Genomic DNA, 19,761 nt, shown 5'->3' with positions numbered 1-19,761 from the left:
ATGCACAGAATTTGTATCCTGTGCCAAATTATGTCAGGTAATTAGATGATGGAAAATGTGTTGATAAACAGTATCATTATTATTGGATGTACTTACTGAATCCTCCTCAGAGGTAGAAGACAAAGGCTGGAAAATTTTAATTTTTCCAAGATTATAACTAGTATTTTATATTTTAGCAATAAAAACGTTCACTTAAGAGGCCATTTTCATTTCACTGAGAGATCTAGGAATAATGCCTTTTTTCTTTAGTTTTGTACACCCAAGACAAGTTTTCCTGTTTTGGGCAAACTACCATATTTTCAAACAGTTGTTGCACACTGTATTCAAGAACTACTGTAATGCATTAGTGGTCTGGATTCATTTTGTATGATGCCACATCCTTAATTGACCCAGCACGATCATTTCAATAGTTTCCTGTGGCTCCTGCAAAAATGCAAACAGAAGCCACCGCAGGAACAACCCCTTGCTGCCTCCTGTTGCTGAGGTAGTAGTTGCTGAAGAAAATTGAAGGCTCTTTACAAACTATATCTGAAAACTAGAACTTCTGTTGAAACACACAGACCCCGATCTTAGAAGTTGTACAGGACAATTTGGTAAAACTGACATAATTGTGATTTATTAACATGAATTAAAATGCCCAACCAGTGCTTCAATGTGACAGTATATTTAAAATAAAAAAGAAATTAAAGGTCATATACTGTACTACTTTCACAGAGATCACACAGTTTTGCAAAAGACTTGTCATATGTACAATGCTATATATCAAATGAGAAAAGCTGTAAGCAATTATATACGCAAAAGAAATGCAGTATTTACAGTTTGTCAGGAGACACTAGAAATCATCTATACATTAAATTACATTTTGCTTGCAAATAACTGGTAAAACAAAAATGAGCCATGTCCACACCAAAATATAAAAATCTGTATTGCATTTTTATACCTAAGATGCATTCACAGAACTGCTGCTGACAGGAAAGGGGAGAAAAGAAAATCCTCATAGTGCCATTACTTAGCTGAGTACTTAATGTGTATGTATAAAATAATAGAACATTCACTAAATGAATTTAACTGCAACAATAAAATTTAAAGATCATACAGCATCAAATCAGCATCAGATCTGCCAGAAAAAACAGCTGGAATGTTCACTTACAAAATAAAGATACCTAATACTGGCTTAACAGCACATTTTTTAAAGGAATTTCAAAAAGCAAAAATGAGAAAAATACAATGAAAGAGCACTGGTGTTTTTTATACAAAGATTCATGTACAAGCTTTAAAAAGTACCTTAACAGGTACATATGAAATATACAGTTTATCTTACAGAACATTTAAAAAAATGTTTTTGGAGTCCATTTTAATGCCACCCTGACCCATGGTAATTGTTTTGAAATGTTGGTGGCACCTGTGCTCTGTGAATTGGAATCTGTCCAGGCACTGGAGATGCCTGCTGAGGTCCTTGAACCCCATGTGGCAGGGCCACAGAGCCAGGATGAGGACAGAACCCTGAAGCAGTAGGTGTTGGAATACTGTTTGGTCCTTGGGGCTGGAGATGAGGACCTGTGACAGGTAATGGACAATGTGGCCCTGTTCCAGAAGGCTGGTGCTGGGGTCCCGGTCCCAAAGTGGTATGATGTGTAGCTTGTGAGGGATACGGTGGTACAGCTGGATGAGCACTCGAAGGAAAAAGTGGAGGTCCTTGATGAGGTGGGTGGTGTAAGGCTTGAGCTGATGTGGTATGATGCCCAGAAGCCAAAACACTGGAAGGTGGCGGCGGAGGGGGTGGTGGGGGTGCTGAATTTACAACATGCTGGTGTTGTGCTTGTAGACCTTGGAGTCCTGTGGAAGGATGGGGTGGCGGATGGTGATGAGGGGCAGGACCGGGAGGGGGTGGGGGTGGGGGTAAGTGGTGTCCAGCAGTTTGAGAATGAATATGCGACCCAGGGGTGACCGCATGAACAGGCCCTACTACATGTGCTACAGAGTGTTGCTGATGGGAATTCGGCTGTTGTACAAGGTGCGGTCCTGGAGCAGGCGGTGGTGGAGGAGGAGGGGGGACTACAGCAGCAGCAGTTTGATGGTGAATGGTAGGGTTCTGAGAGGGCAAAAAATGCCCTGGAGTCACATGATGTCCTGGAACTGTTTGCTGGCTTGTGGTGCCAGGAAGTGCTTGATTTGGTCCTGATGTAAACACAGTTTGTTGAGAAAGACTACCTTTGAGCTGATTATAATTCTGAAAGTTTGCAGAGGGCTGCTGGTTTTGATAGTAAGATGAAGAAGAAGGAGGTGGAGGAGGTGGAGGGGGTGGTGCCGTGCTGTTCAGACTTTGTTGGTTAAACTGACTGTATGTTGCTGCAGATTGTCCTGAGGGTGTCTGTGTAAATAATGTTCCAGAAGTTGCCTGCTGAGTATTGGCTTGAAGGTTCTGTGCTGCTGGATAAAAGTTTCTCTGAGGCTCTCGCTGAGGTGTTCCAACTTGAGGTGACTGTGAATGATGAGGCCTGTAGGGAGATCCTAACTGCTGTGAAGGAGGCTTTGGTGAAAGATAACCATGCTGTACAGGTGTGTGAGGCGTGGATGACTTTGGAGGATTTTCTAGGTGAGGTGATGGAGGACAGTGCAACTTTGTTGGTGCAGAAGGCAGCTTTTGTGAAAGTTGCTCAGATGAATTACGGACGTGTGTCTGAGGAGGATGATTCTTTGAAAGTGCTTGGCTGTTATTTGACAGCTGTTTTTGTTGGAGCTCTGTTTTTAGGTGAACACCGTTTTCAGCTTCGGATGCAGTAACTGTGGAGTCCCATTGGGGATCTGGTTTTGTGAATATTTTCCCATGTGCTTGAGCAGGAATTACAGATCCAGGTGAACCAGGCTATGAAGAAAAAACAAATTACATACATTTAAGGAACATTTTGTGTACCTTGAGGTTTATTCTCGTTGGTATTTAATACTACCTAAATATTAATTTTAATGAGGGGCAGGAAATAACATCCTGGATATGTCAGTTATGGAGGCTTGGGATGTTAAAAAGCCAGTATTTTTCAGTTGTTCCAAACAGTTCTGAGAGTGAGCTTACAGTGAATTCTCTGGGTTAATTTTTATTGAAGACAAGTTGAGGAAATAATTTTCTTTAACTTTACTCTGCCTTTTTACCCCTAAGCAATGAAACCTGTTTTTGAGCCTTACTCTGAAAGAACTTCAATAGCAAGTTTCAATTTTATAATTGAAATTTCTATACCCAACCTAAGGATAAATTGATTTGGGTAAATAAACTTGCTCCCTCAAACCATTTTGATTTTTAATACCTTTTCATTTTCCTTATACACTGTTCAGATATAAATAAACCAATATAAGACTGTTTAAATGTCTATCATCAAAGAAAGATAAATCTCAGATTCCTTGTCTTTAGTTTCCAACGATATACATGCCATGCTACATTATTACATCTTGATGATCCAGGATGAAGATGTCATTCCTTTTAAATGATAAAACATCCTTTTGTTTTTAGATAATTGGCTGGTTAAGAATTTCATTACAAGGCTATGAATTTCCTAGGCACCACTGGAATAGAGGTGGAACATTTGAAGAAAATGTAAGCTGTTGAAGTGTGCTTAGAAAACCTGAATGTTTGGTCAGAGTTATCCATCACATGTTCAGTGAGAGAGAACAAAGAAAGTAGTAAACACAATTGAGTATGTCCGACAGGAAAAGTGTCCAGAAGTCACAAATTGATACTTGATATGGCAGAAAAACACTGCATATTATAACCATCAGCTTTTCTGCACTCAACCTAAAGTCCTTTGGAACCCATTGAAAGGTCAATATTATTACCTTGGTCATTTTTGAAGGACTTTTACAAGTATTTTGAGAAGTATCTGGGGATGGACATTCACTTGTAGTTGTGGGTTCTGGATTTTCAGGATCAGGGTCTATAAAAGCAGAAGAAACCTATAGTAAGTGTAAAATTACACAATAAATACTGTTTTAACACCACAAAGCAGCGTACATTCTACTATCCAAACCAACTTTTTATAAAGGCTCTCTTTTGTCTGATTTTAAAATGTGTTAAAGAATAACATTATCGGTCATCTGCTTACTGACCTTCCATAAGTTCACTGAAAGAAGGGACTGGGCCCTTAGCTTGCAACTGGGGAATGTGATTTGAATGAGATGAAGGTGAAGACTGAACATGACTCGGTGAACATGAGACACATGGTGATTCTCCCCCTAGAGATGAAGCAGAGCAGACCCAAAGAGAACATTAGAGCTGCAAAGAACGAGGATGCAGATTGATTAACTGACTCCACTTTCTGGTGAAGGAACAAGCTCACTTACCACTATCTTTATCTTTTCGGTGATCGCTGAGAAGTAAAGCTCTCTGATAACTCCTTTCTCTGACTTGTTCCACTGAAGTTGAGGCAGTCCTTTAAAAGAAAAATCACATTATCCTCTATTGAAAGAAAGTACTGCTAGCTACATTCTTTGTTGATTCATAGTCAACATGTACTGTCAGACCAAGGCTTTTGATCTACTGGGAAAATACTTTGGTGTTAACCTTTGAAAATAGTTAATCTTGGCAGGGCACGGTGGCTCATGCCTGTAATCCCAGCACTTTGGGAGGCCAAGGTGGGCAGATTACGAGGTCAGGAGTTCGAGACCAGCCTGGCCAGCATGGTGAAACCCCGTCTCTACTAAAAATACAAAAAAAAAATTAGCCAGGCATGGTGGCGGGCACCTGTAGTCCCAGCTACTTGGGAAGCTGAGGCAGGAGAATCGCTTGAACGCGGGAGGTGGAGCTTGCAGTGAGCTGAGATCATGCCACTGCACTCCAGCCTGGGCGACAGAGCAAGACTCCATCTCAAAAAAAAAAAAAAAAAAAAGTTCTCTTATTTTGCTGAGTGCTCCCAGAACTGAGATGATTATCCTTATTTGAAGGACTCAATTCCTTTGTCTCCAGCAATTTATTGGTGAAAAGAAGGCAAGGAGTTGAAGATAATGTATTAACATTCAGAATGTCATTTTTTTTTTGGTTACCAAAGGTACCAAAACATGCCCCTAACAAACTGCTATCAGGATTGCATGCTTTCAGGTGGAAAAGGGGACCAAGGAGCAAAGTGAGTGTGGCCGCCTGCCATTTGCCATGATCCATCCTATATGCAGCTGCTCCTATTCCTTCTGAAGAAGCACTAACCCTGGTTGTTCTTTCAAGGTAACTGGTAGGGGTTATAAAGGAAGTGTGCAGAATTGTTGACTCTGATAAAAATTCTTTGGAGAGGATATTTGTGTGTAAAGAATGAATAAATTACCAAGGAATAAATACAATCAACATTTAACAACACAGGCCATACAGAGCTGGCTTAAAATCCTATTAGCAGAGAGAATCTTTTAAAATTGTGACCACAAAGCACAATCAGCTTAGCCTTGGGAGAACAACAAATAGGAAGAATACTTGAACAAAAGCTTGTTTTTTCCAGAGTAGCATTACTTCAAATGGGCTTACCATTGAACTTCTGGTTCATTCTTCTCACTGGCAGTAGCATCCTTAACAGGGCAGTTATTGCTAGTTTCTTCAGAAGTGGCATTATAAACCGTAGCTGGTGTTGGTAAAGGTAGGCTAGCAGTGTGTTCCACCTGCTCCCCATTCTCATTACTGCTGGCACAGCCATCACCATTGTTGCTCAAGCTTCCACTTGCATGGGGTGATACACTAATGAGTGGAAAGTTCTCTGTCTTAGAGCCACTTTTCCTAGCTTCACGTTGTCTCTTACGGTATTCTAATAGAGAAACCTTAAGCAAGAAAGATAAGAAAAAGCAAATCTTTTATTCTTGTTTTTTATGTCAGAATCAATGCATTCTTTTTTTGTCTAGAGAATTACTATATTTACATTAGGAAAATTATTTTAATTGATTCTGAACAAATAATTAACAATTAACAAATGCCTACTATATTCCAGGCATTGTACTTAGATGATTTACATACATTATCTCATTTATCCTCACAACAACCCTAAGAAATAGGTATATTATCATCCCCATTTTATAGATGAGGAAATTGAGTAACTCACTCACTCAAGGTCACACAGCTGGTGAGTGTTGGAGCCGGGATTCGAACCTAGGTCTTACTTGAAAGCCCGTGCTCTTTCCACTATACTACATTGCTTCCCACAAAGTTGCCAACTGGACTCTGTTATAAAAATTAAAAGCACACATCACGAAAATTCTTGGACTTGCAAAGCAATAAGCCTACTAACAAAGTAAGTGCTATAGTTTCTTTCTTTTGAAATAAGGCATTCTAATTATCTCAGTACATCTGCCAACCAAATAATGGGAAATCAGGGAACTGAATATTTAATACATAACTATTAGTAAAATAAAAACACTTACATCCATGGCCTAAATACTATAGATGTTATGGATGAGGAACAGAGGCATTTCCTCTATACACAGGTGTTTGCTCAATGTACAATAAAGGTAATAACACAAATATTCAAGTCTGTGTTTTTGGTTGGAGAGTGCCTAGTTTTAAAAAATACTCAATTGGTGAAATAAATCATCTTGAGATTTCTCTGAAACCATGTGCTTACAACGATTTCCCATATTACTAGAATTTTTTACTTTTCTGTAAACATTTTCTAATTAAGCCAGCATTTACAAAAGGTTTAAAAATATAAAAATGTAACTTTCATAACTAAATTAAGAATGCCTTACATAATACATCTAACTACCAATTCCCCTCAGTAGTAGTATGAAAAAAAACTATTAAAAGGACTATAAATTGTTAAATTTGTAACCTTTTTCTTTTGTGGTGGATTCTGGGGTGTGCAACTCCCGTCGATCAAATTGTCATTAACAGTCCGTCCGAAACCAGATACAAGCCCATCTTCGGAAGTACAAAACACAGTTGTTTCCATAAACATGCCTCTAGTATCATCCTGCATCAGGCACTTTGACTCACTTATTCGGAAGCCTCCTCCAACCTCCAACTGATGCGAGGGTGTCAGGTCCCTCAAGTTGGAGTTCACTGAGAAGTTAACTCCTGTTCTGTCAGGGCTCTTTACCCAGGAAGAATATATTGTGCCCCGTCCAGAGTGAGTCGAGTCCAGTTGGCTGTTGGGCTCAGCCCTGTCATGTGCAGGCGCTTCCAGGGTTTTATGTAGGGCAGTTGGCTCAACCGCATCGAGTCCCAGCTGAAGGTCTGACATCGGTTCCTTTTCTCCAGGGCACTGCCTGTTGACTTCAGTCCTACTCCTAGGGCTCATATAACCAATAGTCTTTATTTCTTGCAGACCCAGTTCAGTTAAATTAGAATTTCTAAAAGGCCCCAATGTTAACATGGTTGAAGATCTGTCATATCCCTGTTTACAAATTAAAAAAAAAAATTATACAAATGATCACATCTTGGGACTGTTTATTTCAAAATTTACTAGTAATTTAAGCAAAACAATGTAATAGGAAAAAAACTACCAATTCACCCTTTTTAAGTTAACTTCTTACCTCTTGACTATAAGTGCGTCTCTTTATTTCTGGAGAACTTTCTGGGGAAGAAATATTCTGTATATAAAGAATTAGAATTGAAAATTTAAAAATATGTAAGTATATCCATAATAATTATAGAAACGAAAACAAAATGAAAAAATACACAGACTTTGGTTTTAGATCTTGCTTCCTATTTCCATTCCCCAAATAAGACTGCTTTAAAATCAATTTGATACATACATTTAGTCTACTGTGTATATTAAGATGAAAGTTATGCTCATTTTAGTAAAAATAAAAACATCTAAATTCATATAAATGAATGTTTCTGATTTTTAGTTTCTTACAACCTGTTTCCGTATTCTCAGCACACTAGTTGTTAAAGGAGGGGAAAGAGCTCTTAAAAGAAATCCCATCCCCCCAGGTGTTGAATTTTTTTTTTCTCCATTAAAATTTCTCACCTCAAAGTGCATGGTATTTCCTGGTGTACCAGGAGTTACTGGGGTAACTGGTGAATATATGGGTTTATAACCATTTCTACAAGTTTCATCATCTGATTTTATCCGTGGAGGCGTGGCAAAAGATGGGTCCATAGGAGTAATATCGGTGTGAGTTGGTGTAGCATACGGGGAAGGAGTAGGTGTGGAGGTTTCTGAGTAAACCGAATCTAGCAACTGATAAAATCTTCGTTTTTTTAGTGGTGTAGTTAAATCTGTTGGTGAAATAATAATCTGTAAGAAATTACACTGTTGCTATTTGTTAAAATCTGTTTATATCACATTCTGGGAAAGATAAAATATAAACAATGGCAGTTATGACTTTTACCCCAAAACTAAATTTCAAGGTTTTTAAAAAAATGGGACTAACATGAAGCAGTGCCCCCGCTCCCTCCCCAATTAACAAGCATTACCTTGCCTGGAGGGATTATAGGCCTAGGGGTCTCAAAGTATCTTACAAGTACTGATGTTACTTTAACTGATTTGTAAGAGTCCTTGTCTGTCTGAAAAACAGCCAGTCCAAAAGCCTTTAAAAATTCATAAACCCCAACATACATGATATTATGAACTGGTATCTTCAGCCAAAAAATACAGAGGACAGAAAAGAGAAAATCTATACAACAATGTGCTGCTCTTCTAAAGTGCATACCAGTAACTAGAATATGCCTGTTATAAAGCTATATATATGCCTTGCCACATTTCTCACACTAAAACAATTCTGAAAAAAATTCTACCTGAAAGGGAACAGCTGTCATTTAATAGTAGTGGACTTTTGTTTTCACCATTGACTGCAGGACTTCTGGATCTTTCTTGACAGGGTGAATTAAATCTATGTAAAATTGCTGAATTTTCTTCTTCCAGAGCTTGTTTCAACCATCGCTGAATGAAACAGAATACATGAATGAATAGGAATCAGTTTGTACCTGTTTAGCCTGTAAATACAGAGCTGATTCCAAAAGCATTTCACTACCATGGATGGTAGTAAGGAATGAGTTGGCATTTGGCTCATTCTACATTTTTACTTCCAAAGAAAAGTTTACCTTCTTGCATGAACCAGAAATGTTTTCAGTAGGTTCTTTTCTTCTCCTTTTTTCTGAAAGGAATGGTGAAGTAAATCTAATATAATGCTTAGGAGTAGAGTATACATGGGGGCTGTAAGTGAGACCTGGTAAAGAATTGAGTTGTGTAGCTAACACTTCAGGATCTGTAGTTATGCGTAGAGGCCTTTCTGAAAGGCCATCTGAAGGTTTTCCTGTCTTCTCATTCTTCTCACTTAACCATTCATTGACCAAGTGCTAGAGAAAAGAAAAAATTTGGATCATTATATATGTAATTCCAAATTCTATTGAATATTTTAGTATCAGATTTGAAATTGGTGTATTACCTAAAATGATCAATTGGTTAATTTAAATCATTCATATATGATCAAAATATCAGTATGTCCTTTTACATTTCCTTAGTTATCTACTGTTATTCTGAAACTTTTTACCCAATTATGTTGTAGAACCAAACATATGGTTGCTTTTTAAATATTTATATTACATGAAATTTATATTACTTTTTTTTTTTGAGACAAGATCTCTTGTCATCAGGCTGGAGTGCAGTGGTGCAGTCTCGGCTTATTGAAGCCTCCGCCTCCTGGGCTCAGGTGATCCCTCCACTGCAGCCTCCCGAGTAGCTGGGACAAGGTGCTCACCACCATGCCTGGCTAATTTTTAAAATATTTTGTAGAGACAAGGTCCGCTATATTAGGCTGGTCTCAACCCCTGGTCTCAAGCAATCCTCCTGCCTCAGCCTTGCAAAGTGCTGAGTTTACAGGTGTGAGCCACCGTGTCCAGCCACGCTTTTTAATATAGTTACAACTAGAGACATGTCAGTACCATTTTATTAAACACACTAAATTTAGGTTTACTACTGCTTCTATTATAGGTATAAAATGTTCCATCTGTTAGAAAAATCTGATTTTAGGCAGTATCTTCCTACGCTAGCTGGAGATGAGGACAGTGCACAGTACTTTTTCTGAGAAAGGGTGAGTTGCCCAGGCTGGAGTACAGTGGCTTGATCATGGCTCACTGTAGCCTCAACCTCCTGGGCTCAAGTCATCCTACCACCTTAGCCTCCCAAATAGCTGGGACTACAGGTGTGCACCCACCATGCCCGGCTAATTTTTTTGTTTTTAATTTTCTGTAGAGACAGGGTCTTGTTATGTTGCCCAGGCTGGTTTTGAACTCCTGGGCTCAAGTGATCCTCCCTCCTTAGCCTCCCCAAATGTTGGGATTGCAGGCCATCAGCCACCACATCTGGCTCACGATACATATATATTTAAAAGTCACCATTGACAATCACTGATTTAAGGGGTTTGGAATATCTCTTAAGGTTCTTGTGCTTTGAAAATTTTCATAGTTGTTAATTCTGCTGATTCTCTGATCTACAACATACATAATACAGTCTTTATTGGCTGAAGTATAAATTACTACTTCATATTGTTATCTAGTTAGCAAATATTTTAATTTATAAGTATAAATTTAACTTATAGAAAATGTGGCCGGGTGTGGTGGCTCACGCATGTAATCCAAGCACTTTGGGAGGCCAAGGCAGGTGGATCAGAAGGTCAGGAGATGGAGACTATCCTGGCCAACATGGTGAAACCCTGTTTCTACTAAAATACAAAAAAATTAGCCGAGTATGGTGGTGTGCGCCTGTAGTCCAGCTACTCTGGAGGCTGAGGCAGGAGAAGCACTTGAACCCGGGAGGCGGAGGTTGCAGTGAGCAGAGATCACGCCACTGCACTCCAGCGTGGGCAACAGAGCGCGACTCCATCTCAAAAAAAAAAAAAAAAAAGAAAATGTACAGAACTTAGTATATGTAAATATGGACATGTATACACACACACACACACATAAACACATTTTAAAAATCTACCCATCCTTAGGTAACCACTATAAACATTTTAGCATCTTTTCTGTCCCTCTATGTATACAGAATTCCATTCCTAGGACAGCACTAGAATGCAGTCTGGAGTCTGGTCATGGAGTCTGAAGCCAGACTGCCAGGAGGGTGAATCCTGGCTTCGCCATTTACACTGTGACCATGAGCAAGTTAAGTAACTTTTTTATACCTCTATCTGTAAAAGAAGGGTTGTGATAGAACCTAGTTCTATAAATAGGATTGTTGTGAAGATTAAAAGTTCAATAACATACATAAAGCTCTTAGTGTTGTAATGAATGAGGCCTTTAGGGGAAATCATGATAATTTGGTACTCTGTCAAACAGTATGTTGTTTAAAATAACAAAATCTGCAGGCAAAAGAGGCTTTTTAAGAGAATCAGATAGGATGTAGAAGCCTACATCTCAGACCAAGGATTTAAATAAATTTATAGTACCACAACTTTGTTAAAAGTTTAATAAAGGGTAGGGATTATGTCATATTTGTAATTGAGAAAGTAGTTTCACTTCTTTTAAGCCTGAGGTTTTTTTCTTTTCACTTTACAAAGTTAGAATTTTTTGTCCATTGTTACAGGCAAATATTGGGTTGCTTAAGCTATGGTGGTGCAGTAAGGAGAGCACAGACTTTGAATTAGAAACAACTGTGTTTAGATTGTCTCTAATGAAACCTGTGACTTTGGCAAGTAAATTATTTAATTTGTGCTATTAAAATACAATCCTGGGTTCATACTAGAATTTTACTAAACGTACATGTCATGGTTTAGCAGCATGCCTACAAACTGTACTGAATTAGGTAAGAACAAAGACAGAATAAATGAAATTTCAAAGTAAAGTGTGTGAGAAGTATACATTCGTGATCTACCCCTAAACAGTATAAGGATTGCCACACTTTAATATCTCTGCCCCAATCTGCTGTACTCTAGTCAGAGTGGGAGATAAAGAGCAGCTTCATTTAGGATGTTCTGTTATTTCTGATCTGAAAAAGCTCAGGTTGTTTCCCGTAATTGCTTAAGTCTGACAGTAGTGTTTTAAAGATTTTTATTAATAATTACACCTAAAACTACTCTTTCTTATAAATTTTCATAGTACATTCTGTGGAAATCAACAATTTCTTCACATTTAATTCTTATAATCTACCTATACAATGAAATTTATAAAAATATAAATAAAGGATAACACATCTAAAACCAGTTTCAGAGAAGTATATATTTTGTACATAAAGTAGACAAACTTATTTAAAGAAATCATGAATTGCAATACTAAAAAGTCCTGATAAACTGAATGTAACTTTATCTTCACAGTAATGCAAACATTTATATTAATTTTACAGTTCTGGGATTCTCATTCTTATTTTAAAAATCTGCAAGTATAAAAACTGCGTCTTATTCTGTTCATTATGAGATCTTAAAAATCCAGTTTTTAAAACACCAATATAACTAATATAAGAAACTGTTAGAAAAACAGTTCTTACATTCATTAGAATCATACCTTCTTTGTTTTGGGGTACTTTGTAGGACATTTATTAAGTGCTGGAACTTCAGTTTCAGTAATTATTTCTGCTAGTGCAGTTTCAGTTTCTGGTTCTATTGTAAGTACAGTATTTTCAATATCATTTTGTTGTGAAGTAACTTCTATATCAGGAGAAGATGGCTGGATATCCGAACACATGCTGACAGTTCTGTGTCTCCGACGCTGCTGTCCAATGTGAGTCCTACTCCGAGAAAAACTTTTTCTCTGTTTAGTTCTATTTACTTTGGCAGGGGTTGGCTTGCTAGCATTTTCTTCTTTTGCTTGTTCCTAATTCAAAATACAACCGAATGGAGCTTTTTATACTACATATATATAAAGTTTAAATATAATAGCATTAATCTACTTCAGAAGCCAACTTTCCAGAATTTATGAATTCTGTTATAAAGAACAGAAATAATATATAGTCTTAGCTCAAACTGAAACTCCCATAGAATCTGAAAGAGGCTATTAAAAAGCTAATAGACATTATTTTAAATTCCTTATAAGTAATTAATGCAAGTATAGAAATTTTATTTGAAAGTGTTTAAGAAAATAAAACTAGACCTGAATAAGTAATACCTGAATAACTTCAGCATCACTGACAATCTGTGTATCTTTACATTCAGTTTTAACTTCAGTTTTGGCTGTGCTGATCCTTTCCAAAGCTTGTTCTCTTCTTTTCTCTCTCTTTTCAAGTCTGGCAAAAGCTTGCAAAATTGCTTCCATTTTTCTTTCTTCTCTTGTCTATGAAATATAAAATTTAAGTGACATCATAAATATCATTGCTCAAAAGTAAAATTAAGTCCAAATGTTTGTGATAAATTTAAAAAATAATTGCTATGATACTATTAGCAAACTATTTCTATTATTGGTGAATATGGGGAGAAAAAACATTTCTGTTCATTCAAGACCTTTCAGAATTCCCATCATCTTGGTAAGTCCTGTTATTACAAGTATTTCATGAAGGAAACACTTGGATGATTGAGTGTTAATGATAAGGGTAAAACAAAGCAAAAAAAGCCTCAAAAATTACCTTGTTTTACCAAACCGAAAATCTTTTCTCTTAATAATACAGAAACCAGCCTTTTAAGAAAAGATCCAAAATCCCTAAGGTAATGATATGCTGAAAAGGTAAAATTCATATGCACTTGAGTGAGTATATTATTGACATACTGCAGCAGGATGTTGTGAGGTAAAGTCTTGCATTTAAAAATTACAACTGTTATTTGGTAAGTATCTGTGACTCCAGGCAAGTTAACCTTTCTGAGACAGTAAGATGTGGGTAATAAAACTTGCACTTCTCTGAGTTGTTATTTGGTTCCAACAGAAAATGTGAGGTTTTCAAACAGTAGTTGGAAAATTGTAGGCACTCCGTATGTTAATTATTATTTCTACTTTAGCCTCTCGCCCTTCATTGTAATTCTTATAAGGTATTCCTCTACCTTCTGCTCTTCCTGTCTTACACTGACAATTCAAGACAGGGACTGAGAAACAGCCAAGTGTTCCTTTGAGCATCAGTTCTCTATCCAAAGAGAACATTAAGAGCAAGACCCAGAGCCTTCACCAGTGGGCCTGGCAGATGCTTCAGCTCTAAACCAGAACCAGGAACCACATCCATCAACTGTCCAGTTCTTCAAATGAAAAGAACCAGGTCCTGAGGCTCAGATCCATTTGTCTTTCCTCCTTTATTACCATCGATGTGAGGAAGAAAGATCAGAAACTCAAGGTCTGGATGCCATAGTCTTCTCAATATTGGAGCTCTAGTTCCACTAATTACCAGCAGAGATTCAAACCTCAAGATACCTACACTTTGGAAACTACTATTGACCCATTCCTGTATTTTTGTTGTTACACTCAGCAAGGGAACAAAATATTATGTCAACAAAAGTAATAATACTTTTAAGTTTCTAATTTGTTACAGCAAATTGTCATATTGCAAACATGACTCTGAGGAAACAGGTCCAAAGAGGTAAGGTTCTTTGTTCATGGATTACATATCTGCATCTCACTTCTCCTAGCCTGGGATGGGCAAACACTAAAATAGCACATGCAAAAGATGGTTCTACTTGTTCACTGGAACTGAAAGTTTTACATCTGAGTTCTTTTCTTAGAAAATTCCTTATTTTGGGGCTTTTAAATTACCTTTACCCCTTTTTGTCGTGTGGTTCTCTGTAAAACTTTTTATCAGGGCTTCTCTAAAACCCTGAATTTAGAAAAGGAGAAATTTGGAGTAACTAAAAAGATCATTTTCCCAAACTGCGCTTTACCTGATGAACCTGGTTGGAGGGGAGGGATTAATTACTATGGTTATTTCTTTTCAAAAAAATTAAAATAAAGAATTTTTATTTGGGGAAAGTACATTTTTGGGGAAAGTACAATTTGGGGAAAGTACATTTTTCCAGAAGAAACAAACTTGTCTTGGCAAAAATCACTGTATGTGTAAAAGAAAAAACTACCCACAAGGCGGGCCCCTAGGAAGATGTTTTCTGTAGTATGATTATCCTGGGTGTTCTAAGGTAAATAAGAATTTATGCCAAAAGAGTCTGACATAGTCCAGTATTTTTTTGTTTTGGATAGTAGGAATAAGGGTCACAGATAAAACTATGATATAAACATTCAATTAAAAAAACTCCCCTGTAAACACTACAGCTAATTTATAGAGCAAAATCCTGTATTTAGAGATGGTTCATAATCTAGAGTTGATCAGGATCTTAAAAAATAATGTGGTCCAATACTGCTGAAGAAACCAAAGCCCATGTGTATTAAGTGACTCATTCAAAAGCAGAGCCATAATTATTATGCAGGTTTCCTGGCTCCTAATTTACTCTTCTTTCCAATTACTGCCACTACGTAAAGCAAAACCCTTCCTACATTACTACAGCTGGGTAAGAATAAAGCTGAAAGCACTAAACATTTCCTAACAGCTTTAAACCTAACTTTATCTTAAAATACACAAATATTTTGAAATATAAACATGCCTGATTTTCTACATTTATTTTAAATTTCTTAAAGGTCATATGTCATTCAGCTTTTCTAGTCACCCACAGTACATTCTTTGACACAGGCATGTATATAGTACATATTTAAAGACAAAATTTGCCACCCATTTTATAGCTGTAACTGAAAAACAAGTTTTATTCTTTGAGGTAGTTACAGCTAACTATCTAGAGATGGAGAAATTAGGAGTCCTAATTGACCCCAGCAGACTTTCCATAGTCCCTAACACCTGTGCTATATAATCTAAACTTGATAGATTTCCCATGAAATCTATACATTATTTTTATGACATGTATCTTAGTTTATGGTTTTACAAGAGTAAATACAGAGGATTGTAATTTCCTATAAGCAGTCTCCTTAGTAATATCCCCATCATAAAGCAAGACCCCCATCTCCACAAAAAAATTTAGGCTGGGCACGGTGGCTTAAATGCCTCTAATCTCAGCACTTTGGGAGGCCGAGGCGGATGGATCATGAGGTCAAGAGATTGAGACCATCCTGGCTAATATAGTGAAACCCTGTCTACTAAAAAAAACAAAAATTAGCCAGGTGTAGTGGCGTGGCGCCTGTAGTCCCAGCTACTCAGGAGGTTGGGGCAGGAGAATCGCTTGAACCTGGGAGGTGGAGGTTGCAGTGAGCTGAGATTGTGCCACTGCACTCCAGCCAGGTGACAAAGCGAGACTCTGTCTCAGGGGGGGAAAAAAAAATTTACATTAGTGGAACATGGTGGCATGCGCCTGTAGTTCAGGCTACTCCAGACACTGAGGGAGGAGGATTGCTTGAGTCCAGGAGTTGGAGGCTGCGGTGAGCTATTGATCACACCAGTGCACTCTAGCTTGGACAACAGAGCGAGGCCCTGTCTTTATCTAAAAAAAAAAATAGGAAAAGGAAAGCCAGAGCCCACCTACAAAATCACCCTATCCTTTGGTTTTGAAATAGAGAAATTAAATGATTCCTTGCTCAAAAAAAGTGTTACCCTTTTATATAACAAAGATTAACTTATAAATCTAAAAAGATGGGTAAGATTATCTGTTACCAATAAAAATCATTCCAAAATAACACGTATGACTTGTGTGGTGTCTCCATTTCCTCTATCATGTGATTGAATTTATACTCACGGCACTCTTTATTATTTTGATACTCGTTTGTTATTCCCTCTACCCCATTCTCTATGAAAGCTTCTCCAGAGCAGTGACCTTGCCTTCTTTGTTCATCTGATATTTCAAATGGCAAGCTCTCACATTTTTGTTAAATGAGTAAGAACTATGTGTACATTATGTCAAGCACGTATCACTGTTACTTGAAGACATGTAACGAAGCATTTCAACAATTTTGGAAATCTTGAATTTATTAGAAGGCAGCTAAAGCTGATTAACCTCATTTTGTTTGAACTGTGTACCTAATAAAAATAGGTGGCTGGGCGCAGTGGCTCTAGCCTGTAATCCCAGCACTTTGGGAGGCAGAAGTGGGTGGATCACAAGGTCAGGAGTTCGAGACCAGCCTGGCCGACATGGTGAAACCCCCATCTCTACTAAAGATACAAAAAGGTAGCCAGGCGTGCTGGTGGGCACTGTAATCCCAGCTACTTGGGAGGTGGAGGCAGGAGAATCACTTGAACCCAGGAGGCAGAGGTTGCAGTGAGCCAACATTACACCACTGCACTCCAGGCCTGGTGACAGAGTGAGACTCCGTCTCCAAAAAAAATTAAAAAAAGAAACAGGTTCCCTTTCACTAACACCACAATGTCATTAATTACTCCTCTTTAGAAATACAATTCCCACTCTTAGAGAAAACTGGACCTTACAAAAAAAATCAGTATCAACTTAATCATGCTGAGGACAGAACAGGGAGTTGGATAAAATCTCAAATCCTGTCACCAGATGGCTTTTCTGGCAACAAATTTATCTTCTCTATTTTATTATTAAAGCACTGCATCTTCTAAAGTGATTTTCTAAATGAAGTCAGTCAAGTTTTCCTAGAGACATTTAGTAACAGCATGTATTCTGTAGTGTTTTCCCACAGTGTCTGTTCCATTGAATAACACTCTGTGGGAGTCAAAGGTGTTATCCACAAGAAACTGCAAGGGTATACAAGTTTAGGAAAATCTGACAATTTCTCAAGTTTTTAAACATATGTACACTGGAAATCTGAAAAGGAAGGATATCGTATAGTGCTCATCACAGTAAACTGATCATGGCTCTTTTTCACAAAGCATCTCAAGTTACACTTGCATGGAATACTCCTTGATGTGAAGGATGAACGCTGAGAAAATGATGGAGAATCCTGCACAATCCAGGGCAAAAGCCTCCAGATCATGCATTACCTGAACTACAGGGAAGCTTCATTCATTTCACATTCATGGGCCTATATCTGTTTATCTTTCCTCAAATGGTTGTCAGGAACATTCAGTTAGCTCATTTATTGAGGGTCTACTTTTTTGCCCATCATTTTTTATTCCCCTAGGAGCTAGGGCTACAACAATGAATAAAACTATAGGTTTTCTCCCTCATGAAGTTTATGTTGTGGTGGTATAAAAATTCTAGACTATCCTAGCTGCTTGACAAGTCCAGGAATCTTGCCTACGTGACTTCCTTGTCATACCCTTTCACTGTTTATGAAATGTCTGTCCTTTTAAATATGAAGACCACACTGAATCATCTTCTGTGGACTCAATTGTAAGCAACCTGACAATACAGGCCATCAAATATTACCAAGATTATATTCCCAAAGTACATTATGAGGGTTATGAAAAATTATTTTGGAAATATTTGAAAACTACAAAGGAGACTGTTTTCATGCCATTATAAATGGGGGAGGAAGTGTTTTTTTTTTGAGCTTTTCACTGTCACCCAGGCTGCAGTGCAGTGGTACCATCTTGGCTCACTGCAACCTCCTCCTCTGGGTTCAAGTGATTCTCGTGCCTCAGCCTCCCAAGTAGCTGGGATTATAGGCATGTCCCACCATGCCTGGCTAATCTTTGTATTTTTAGTAGAGATGGAGTTTTGCCATGTCACCCAGTCTGGTCTCGAACTCGTGAACTCAAGTGATCAACCAACTTGGCCTCCCAAAGTGCTGGGGTTATAGGCATGAGCCACCAGGCCCAGCAACAAGTCTCTTTCAGTATTTAAATCTTTCAGAAGTTTGCTGCTTTTAAAATGATCACTTTAAGCTACAGGTATACCCCCCCAGTATCTAATCCCCTTCCACATGTACTATTTATATGACAAGATTACAGCCACCTAACCCCACCTCCACAAACACACTAGGAGGACACTCAGTAGTGCCCTGGTTTTTGGAATCAAGTGAGTATAAACAGTCTACTGTATTTCAGTCTACTGGCTAATGGTAAGATTTTCCTAATGTACAATAACTATGCAGTTCCATATAACTTAGCCACAAATTTGCTTTTGTAAAAGCAGGTAACAACTTCCTAAGGAAAAAAAAGACAAAATATGATGGATGGAAAAAGAAAATGTTCATAAAAGAAAAATCCAAAAGGCCAAAAGGGGTAGAGGGTAATGGAACTGGAAATGAAAAGGCTTTCCATCTTGGCTACATAAATATTCTTTCATGAAATCTTCATCCCTGAGTATTTTCTGTGACCTCTAGCCAACTTTATCTCTTTAGTAGCCCTCTCCTCCAAAAATAGCCTATAATCCCAACCAAATATAATTTATTATATTTATAGCTCTCTCCAGGATTTCCCCTGGAAAAATACATTCCATAAAACTTTGTCATAAGCTAACCTGTATTTGGTTAAACCCTACTCAAAAGGTCCATAATAAATATAAATACAGAAATATATTAAATATACATACATAAATATATTACCTAGAGTTCATGAAACAATGTGATCTCTCCCCAGCTATAGGTTATCTATCATATTTATACCTCCTTCACTTATTGCTGAGTTGTAATTATTTTTGTAAATACTTCTAAAAGCAGAGATACTGCCTTCTATTCTCATTTAAAAAAATGAAGCTGGCTGGGCGCGGTGGCTCAAGCCTGTAATCCCAGCACTTTGGGAGGCCAAGGTGGGTGGATCACGAGGTCAGGAGATCGAGACCATCCTGGCTAACATGGTGAAACCCCGTCTCTACTAAAAATACAAAAAACTAGCTGGGCATGGTGGCGGGCGCCTGTAGTCCCAGCTACTCGGAGGCTGAGGCGGGAGAATGGCGTGAACCCGGGAGGTGGAGCTTGCAGTGAGCCGAGATCGCGCCACTGCACTCCAGCCTGGGTGACACAGCGAGACTCCGTCTCAAAAAAAAAAAAAAAAAAAAAAAAAAAAAAGAAGCCAACAACCAAAACACATAAATACCCTGGTGCAATTTCTGGAAATTAAG

The 19,761-nt window shown here is 38.0% G+C and overlaps 1 protein-coding gene across 6 annotated transcripts in view; it reads right to left on the bottom strand.

Annotated features, from left to right (window-relative positions):
• Nucleotides 1-594: 594 nt before the first annotated feature.
• KMT2E (lysine methyltransferase 2E (inactive)) overlaps nucleotides 595-19,761 on the bottom strand; it is a 101,395-nt gene continuing 82,228 nt past the window's right edge. For all 6 annotated transcript variants that reach the window (XM_028846155.2, XM_028846157.2, XM_015134638.3 and 3 more), the window contains 12 exons: nucleotides 12,998-13,162; nucleotides 12,398-12,706; nucleotides 9,005-9,259; nucleotides 8,699-8,843; nucleotides 7,929-8,179; nucleotides 7,489-7,545; nucleotides 6,786-7,349; nucleotides 5,495-5,781; nucleotides 4,330-4,418; nucleotides 4,096-4,221; nucleotides 3,826-3,923; nucleotides 595-2,866 (listed from right to left, as the gene is read on the bottom strand). In XM_028846155.2, the coding sequence (XP_028701988.1) occupies nucleotides 1,355-2,866; nucleotides 3,826-3,923; nucleotides 4,096-4,221; nucleotides 4,330-4,418; nucleotides 5,495-5,781; nucleotides 6,786-7,349; nucleotides 7,489-7,545; nucleotides 7,929-8,179; nucleotides 8,699-8,843; nucleotides 9,005-9,259; nucleotides 12,398-12,706; nucleotides 12,998-13,162 (3,858 nt within the window). In that variant the 3' untranslated portion in view covers nucleotides 595-1,354. The remainder of the gene's footprint in view (nucleotides 2,867-3,825; nucleotides 3,924-4,095; nucleotides 4,222-4,329; nucleotides 4,419-5,494; nucleotides 5,782-6,785; nucleotides 7,350-7,488; nucleotides 7,546-7,928; nucleotides 8,180-8,698; nucleotides 8,844-9,004; nucleotides 9,260-12,397; nucleotides 12,707-12,997; nucleotides 13,163-19,761) is intronic.

This window comes from Macaca mulatta, chromosome 3, assembly GCF_049350105.2.
Source record: "Macaca mulatta isolate MMU2019108-1 chromosome 3, T2T-MMU8v2.0, whole genome shotgun sequence".
Lineage (NCBI taxonomy): Eukaryota > Metazoa > Chordata > Mammalia > Primates > Cercopithecidae > Macaca > Macaca mulatta.
Note: the sequence above shows the minus strand (reverse complement) of the source record. Positions and strands in the feature narration are given on the sequence as shown.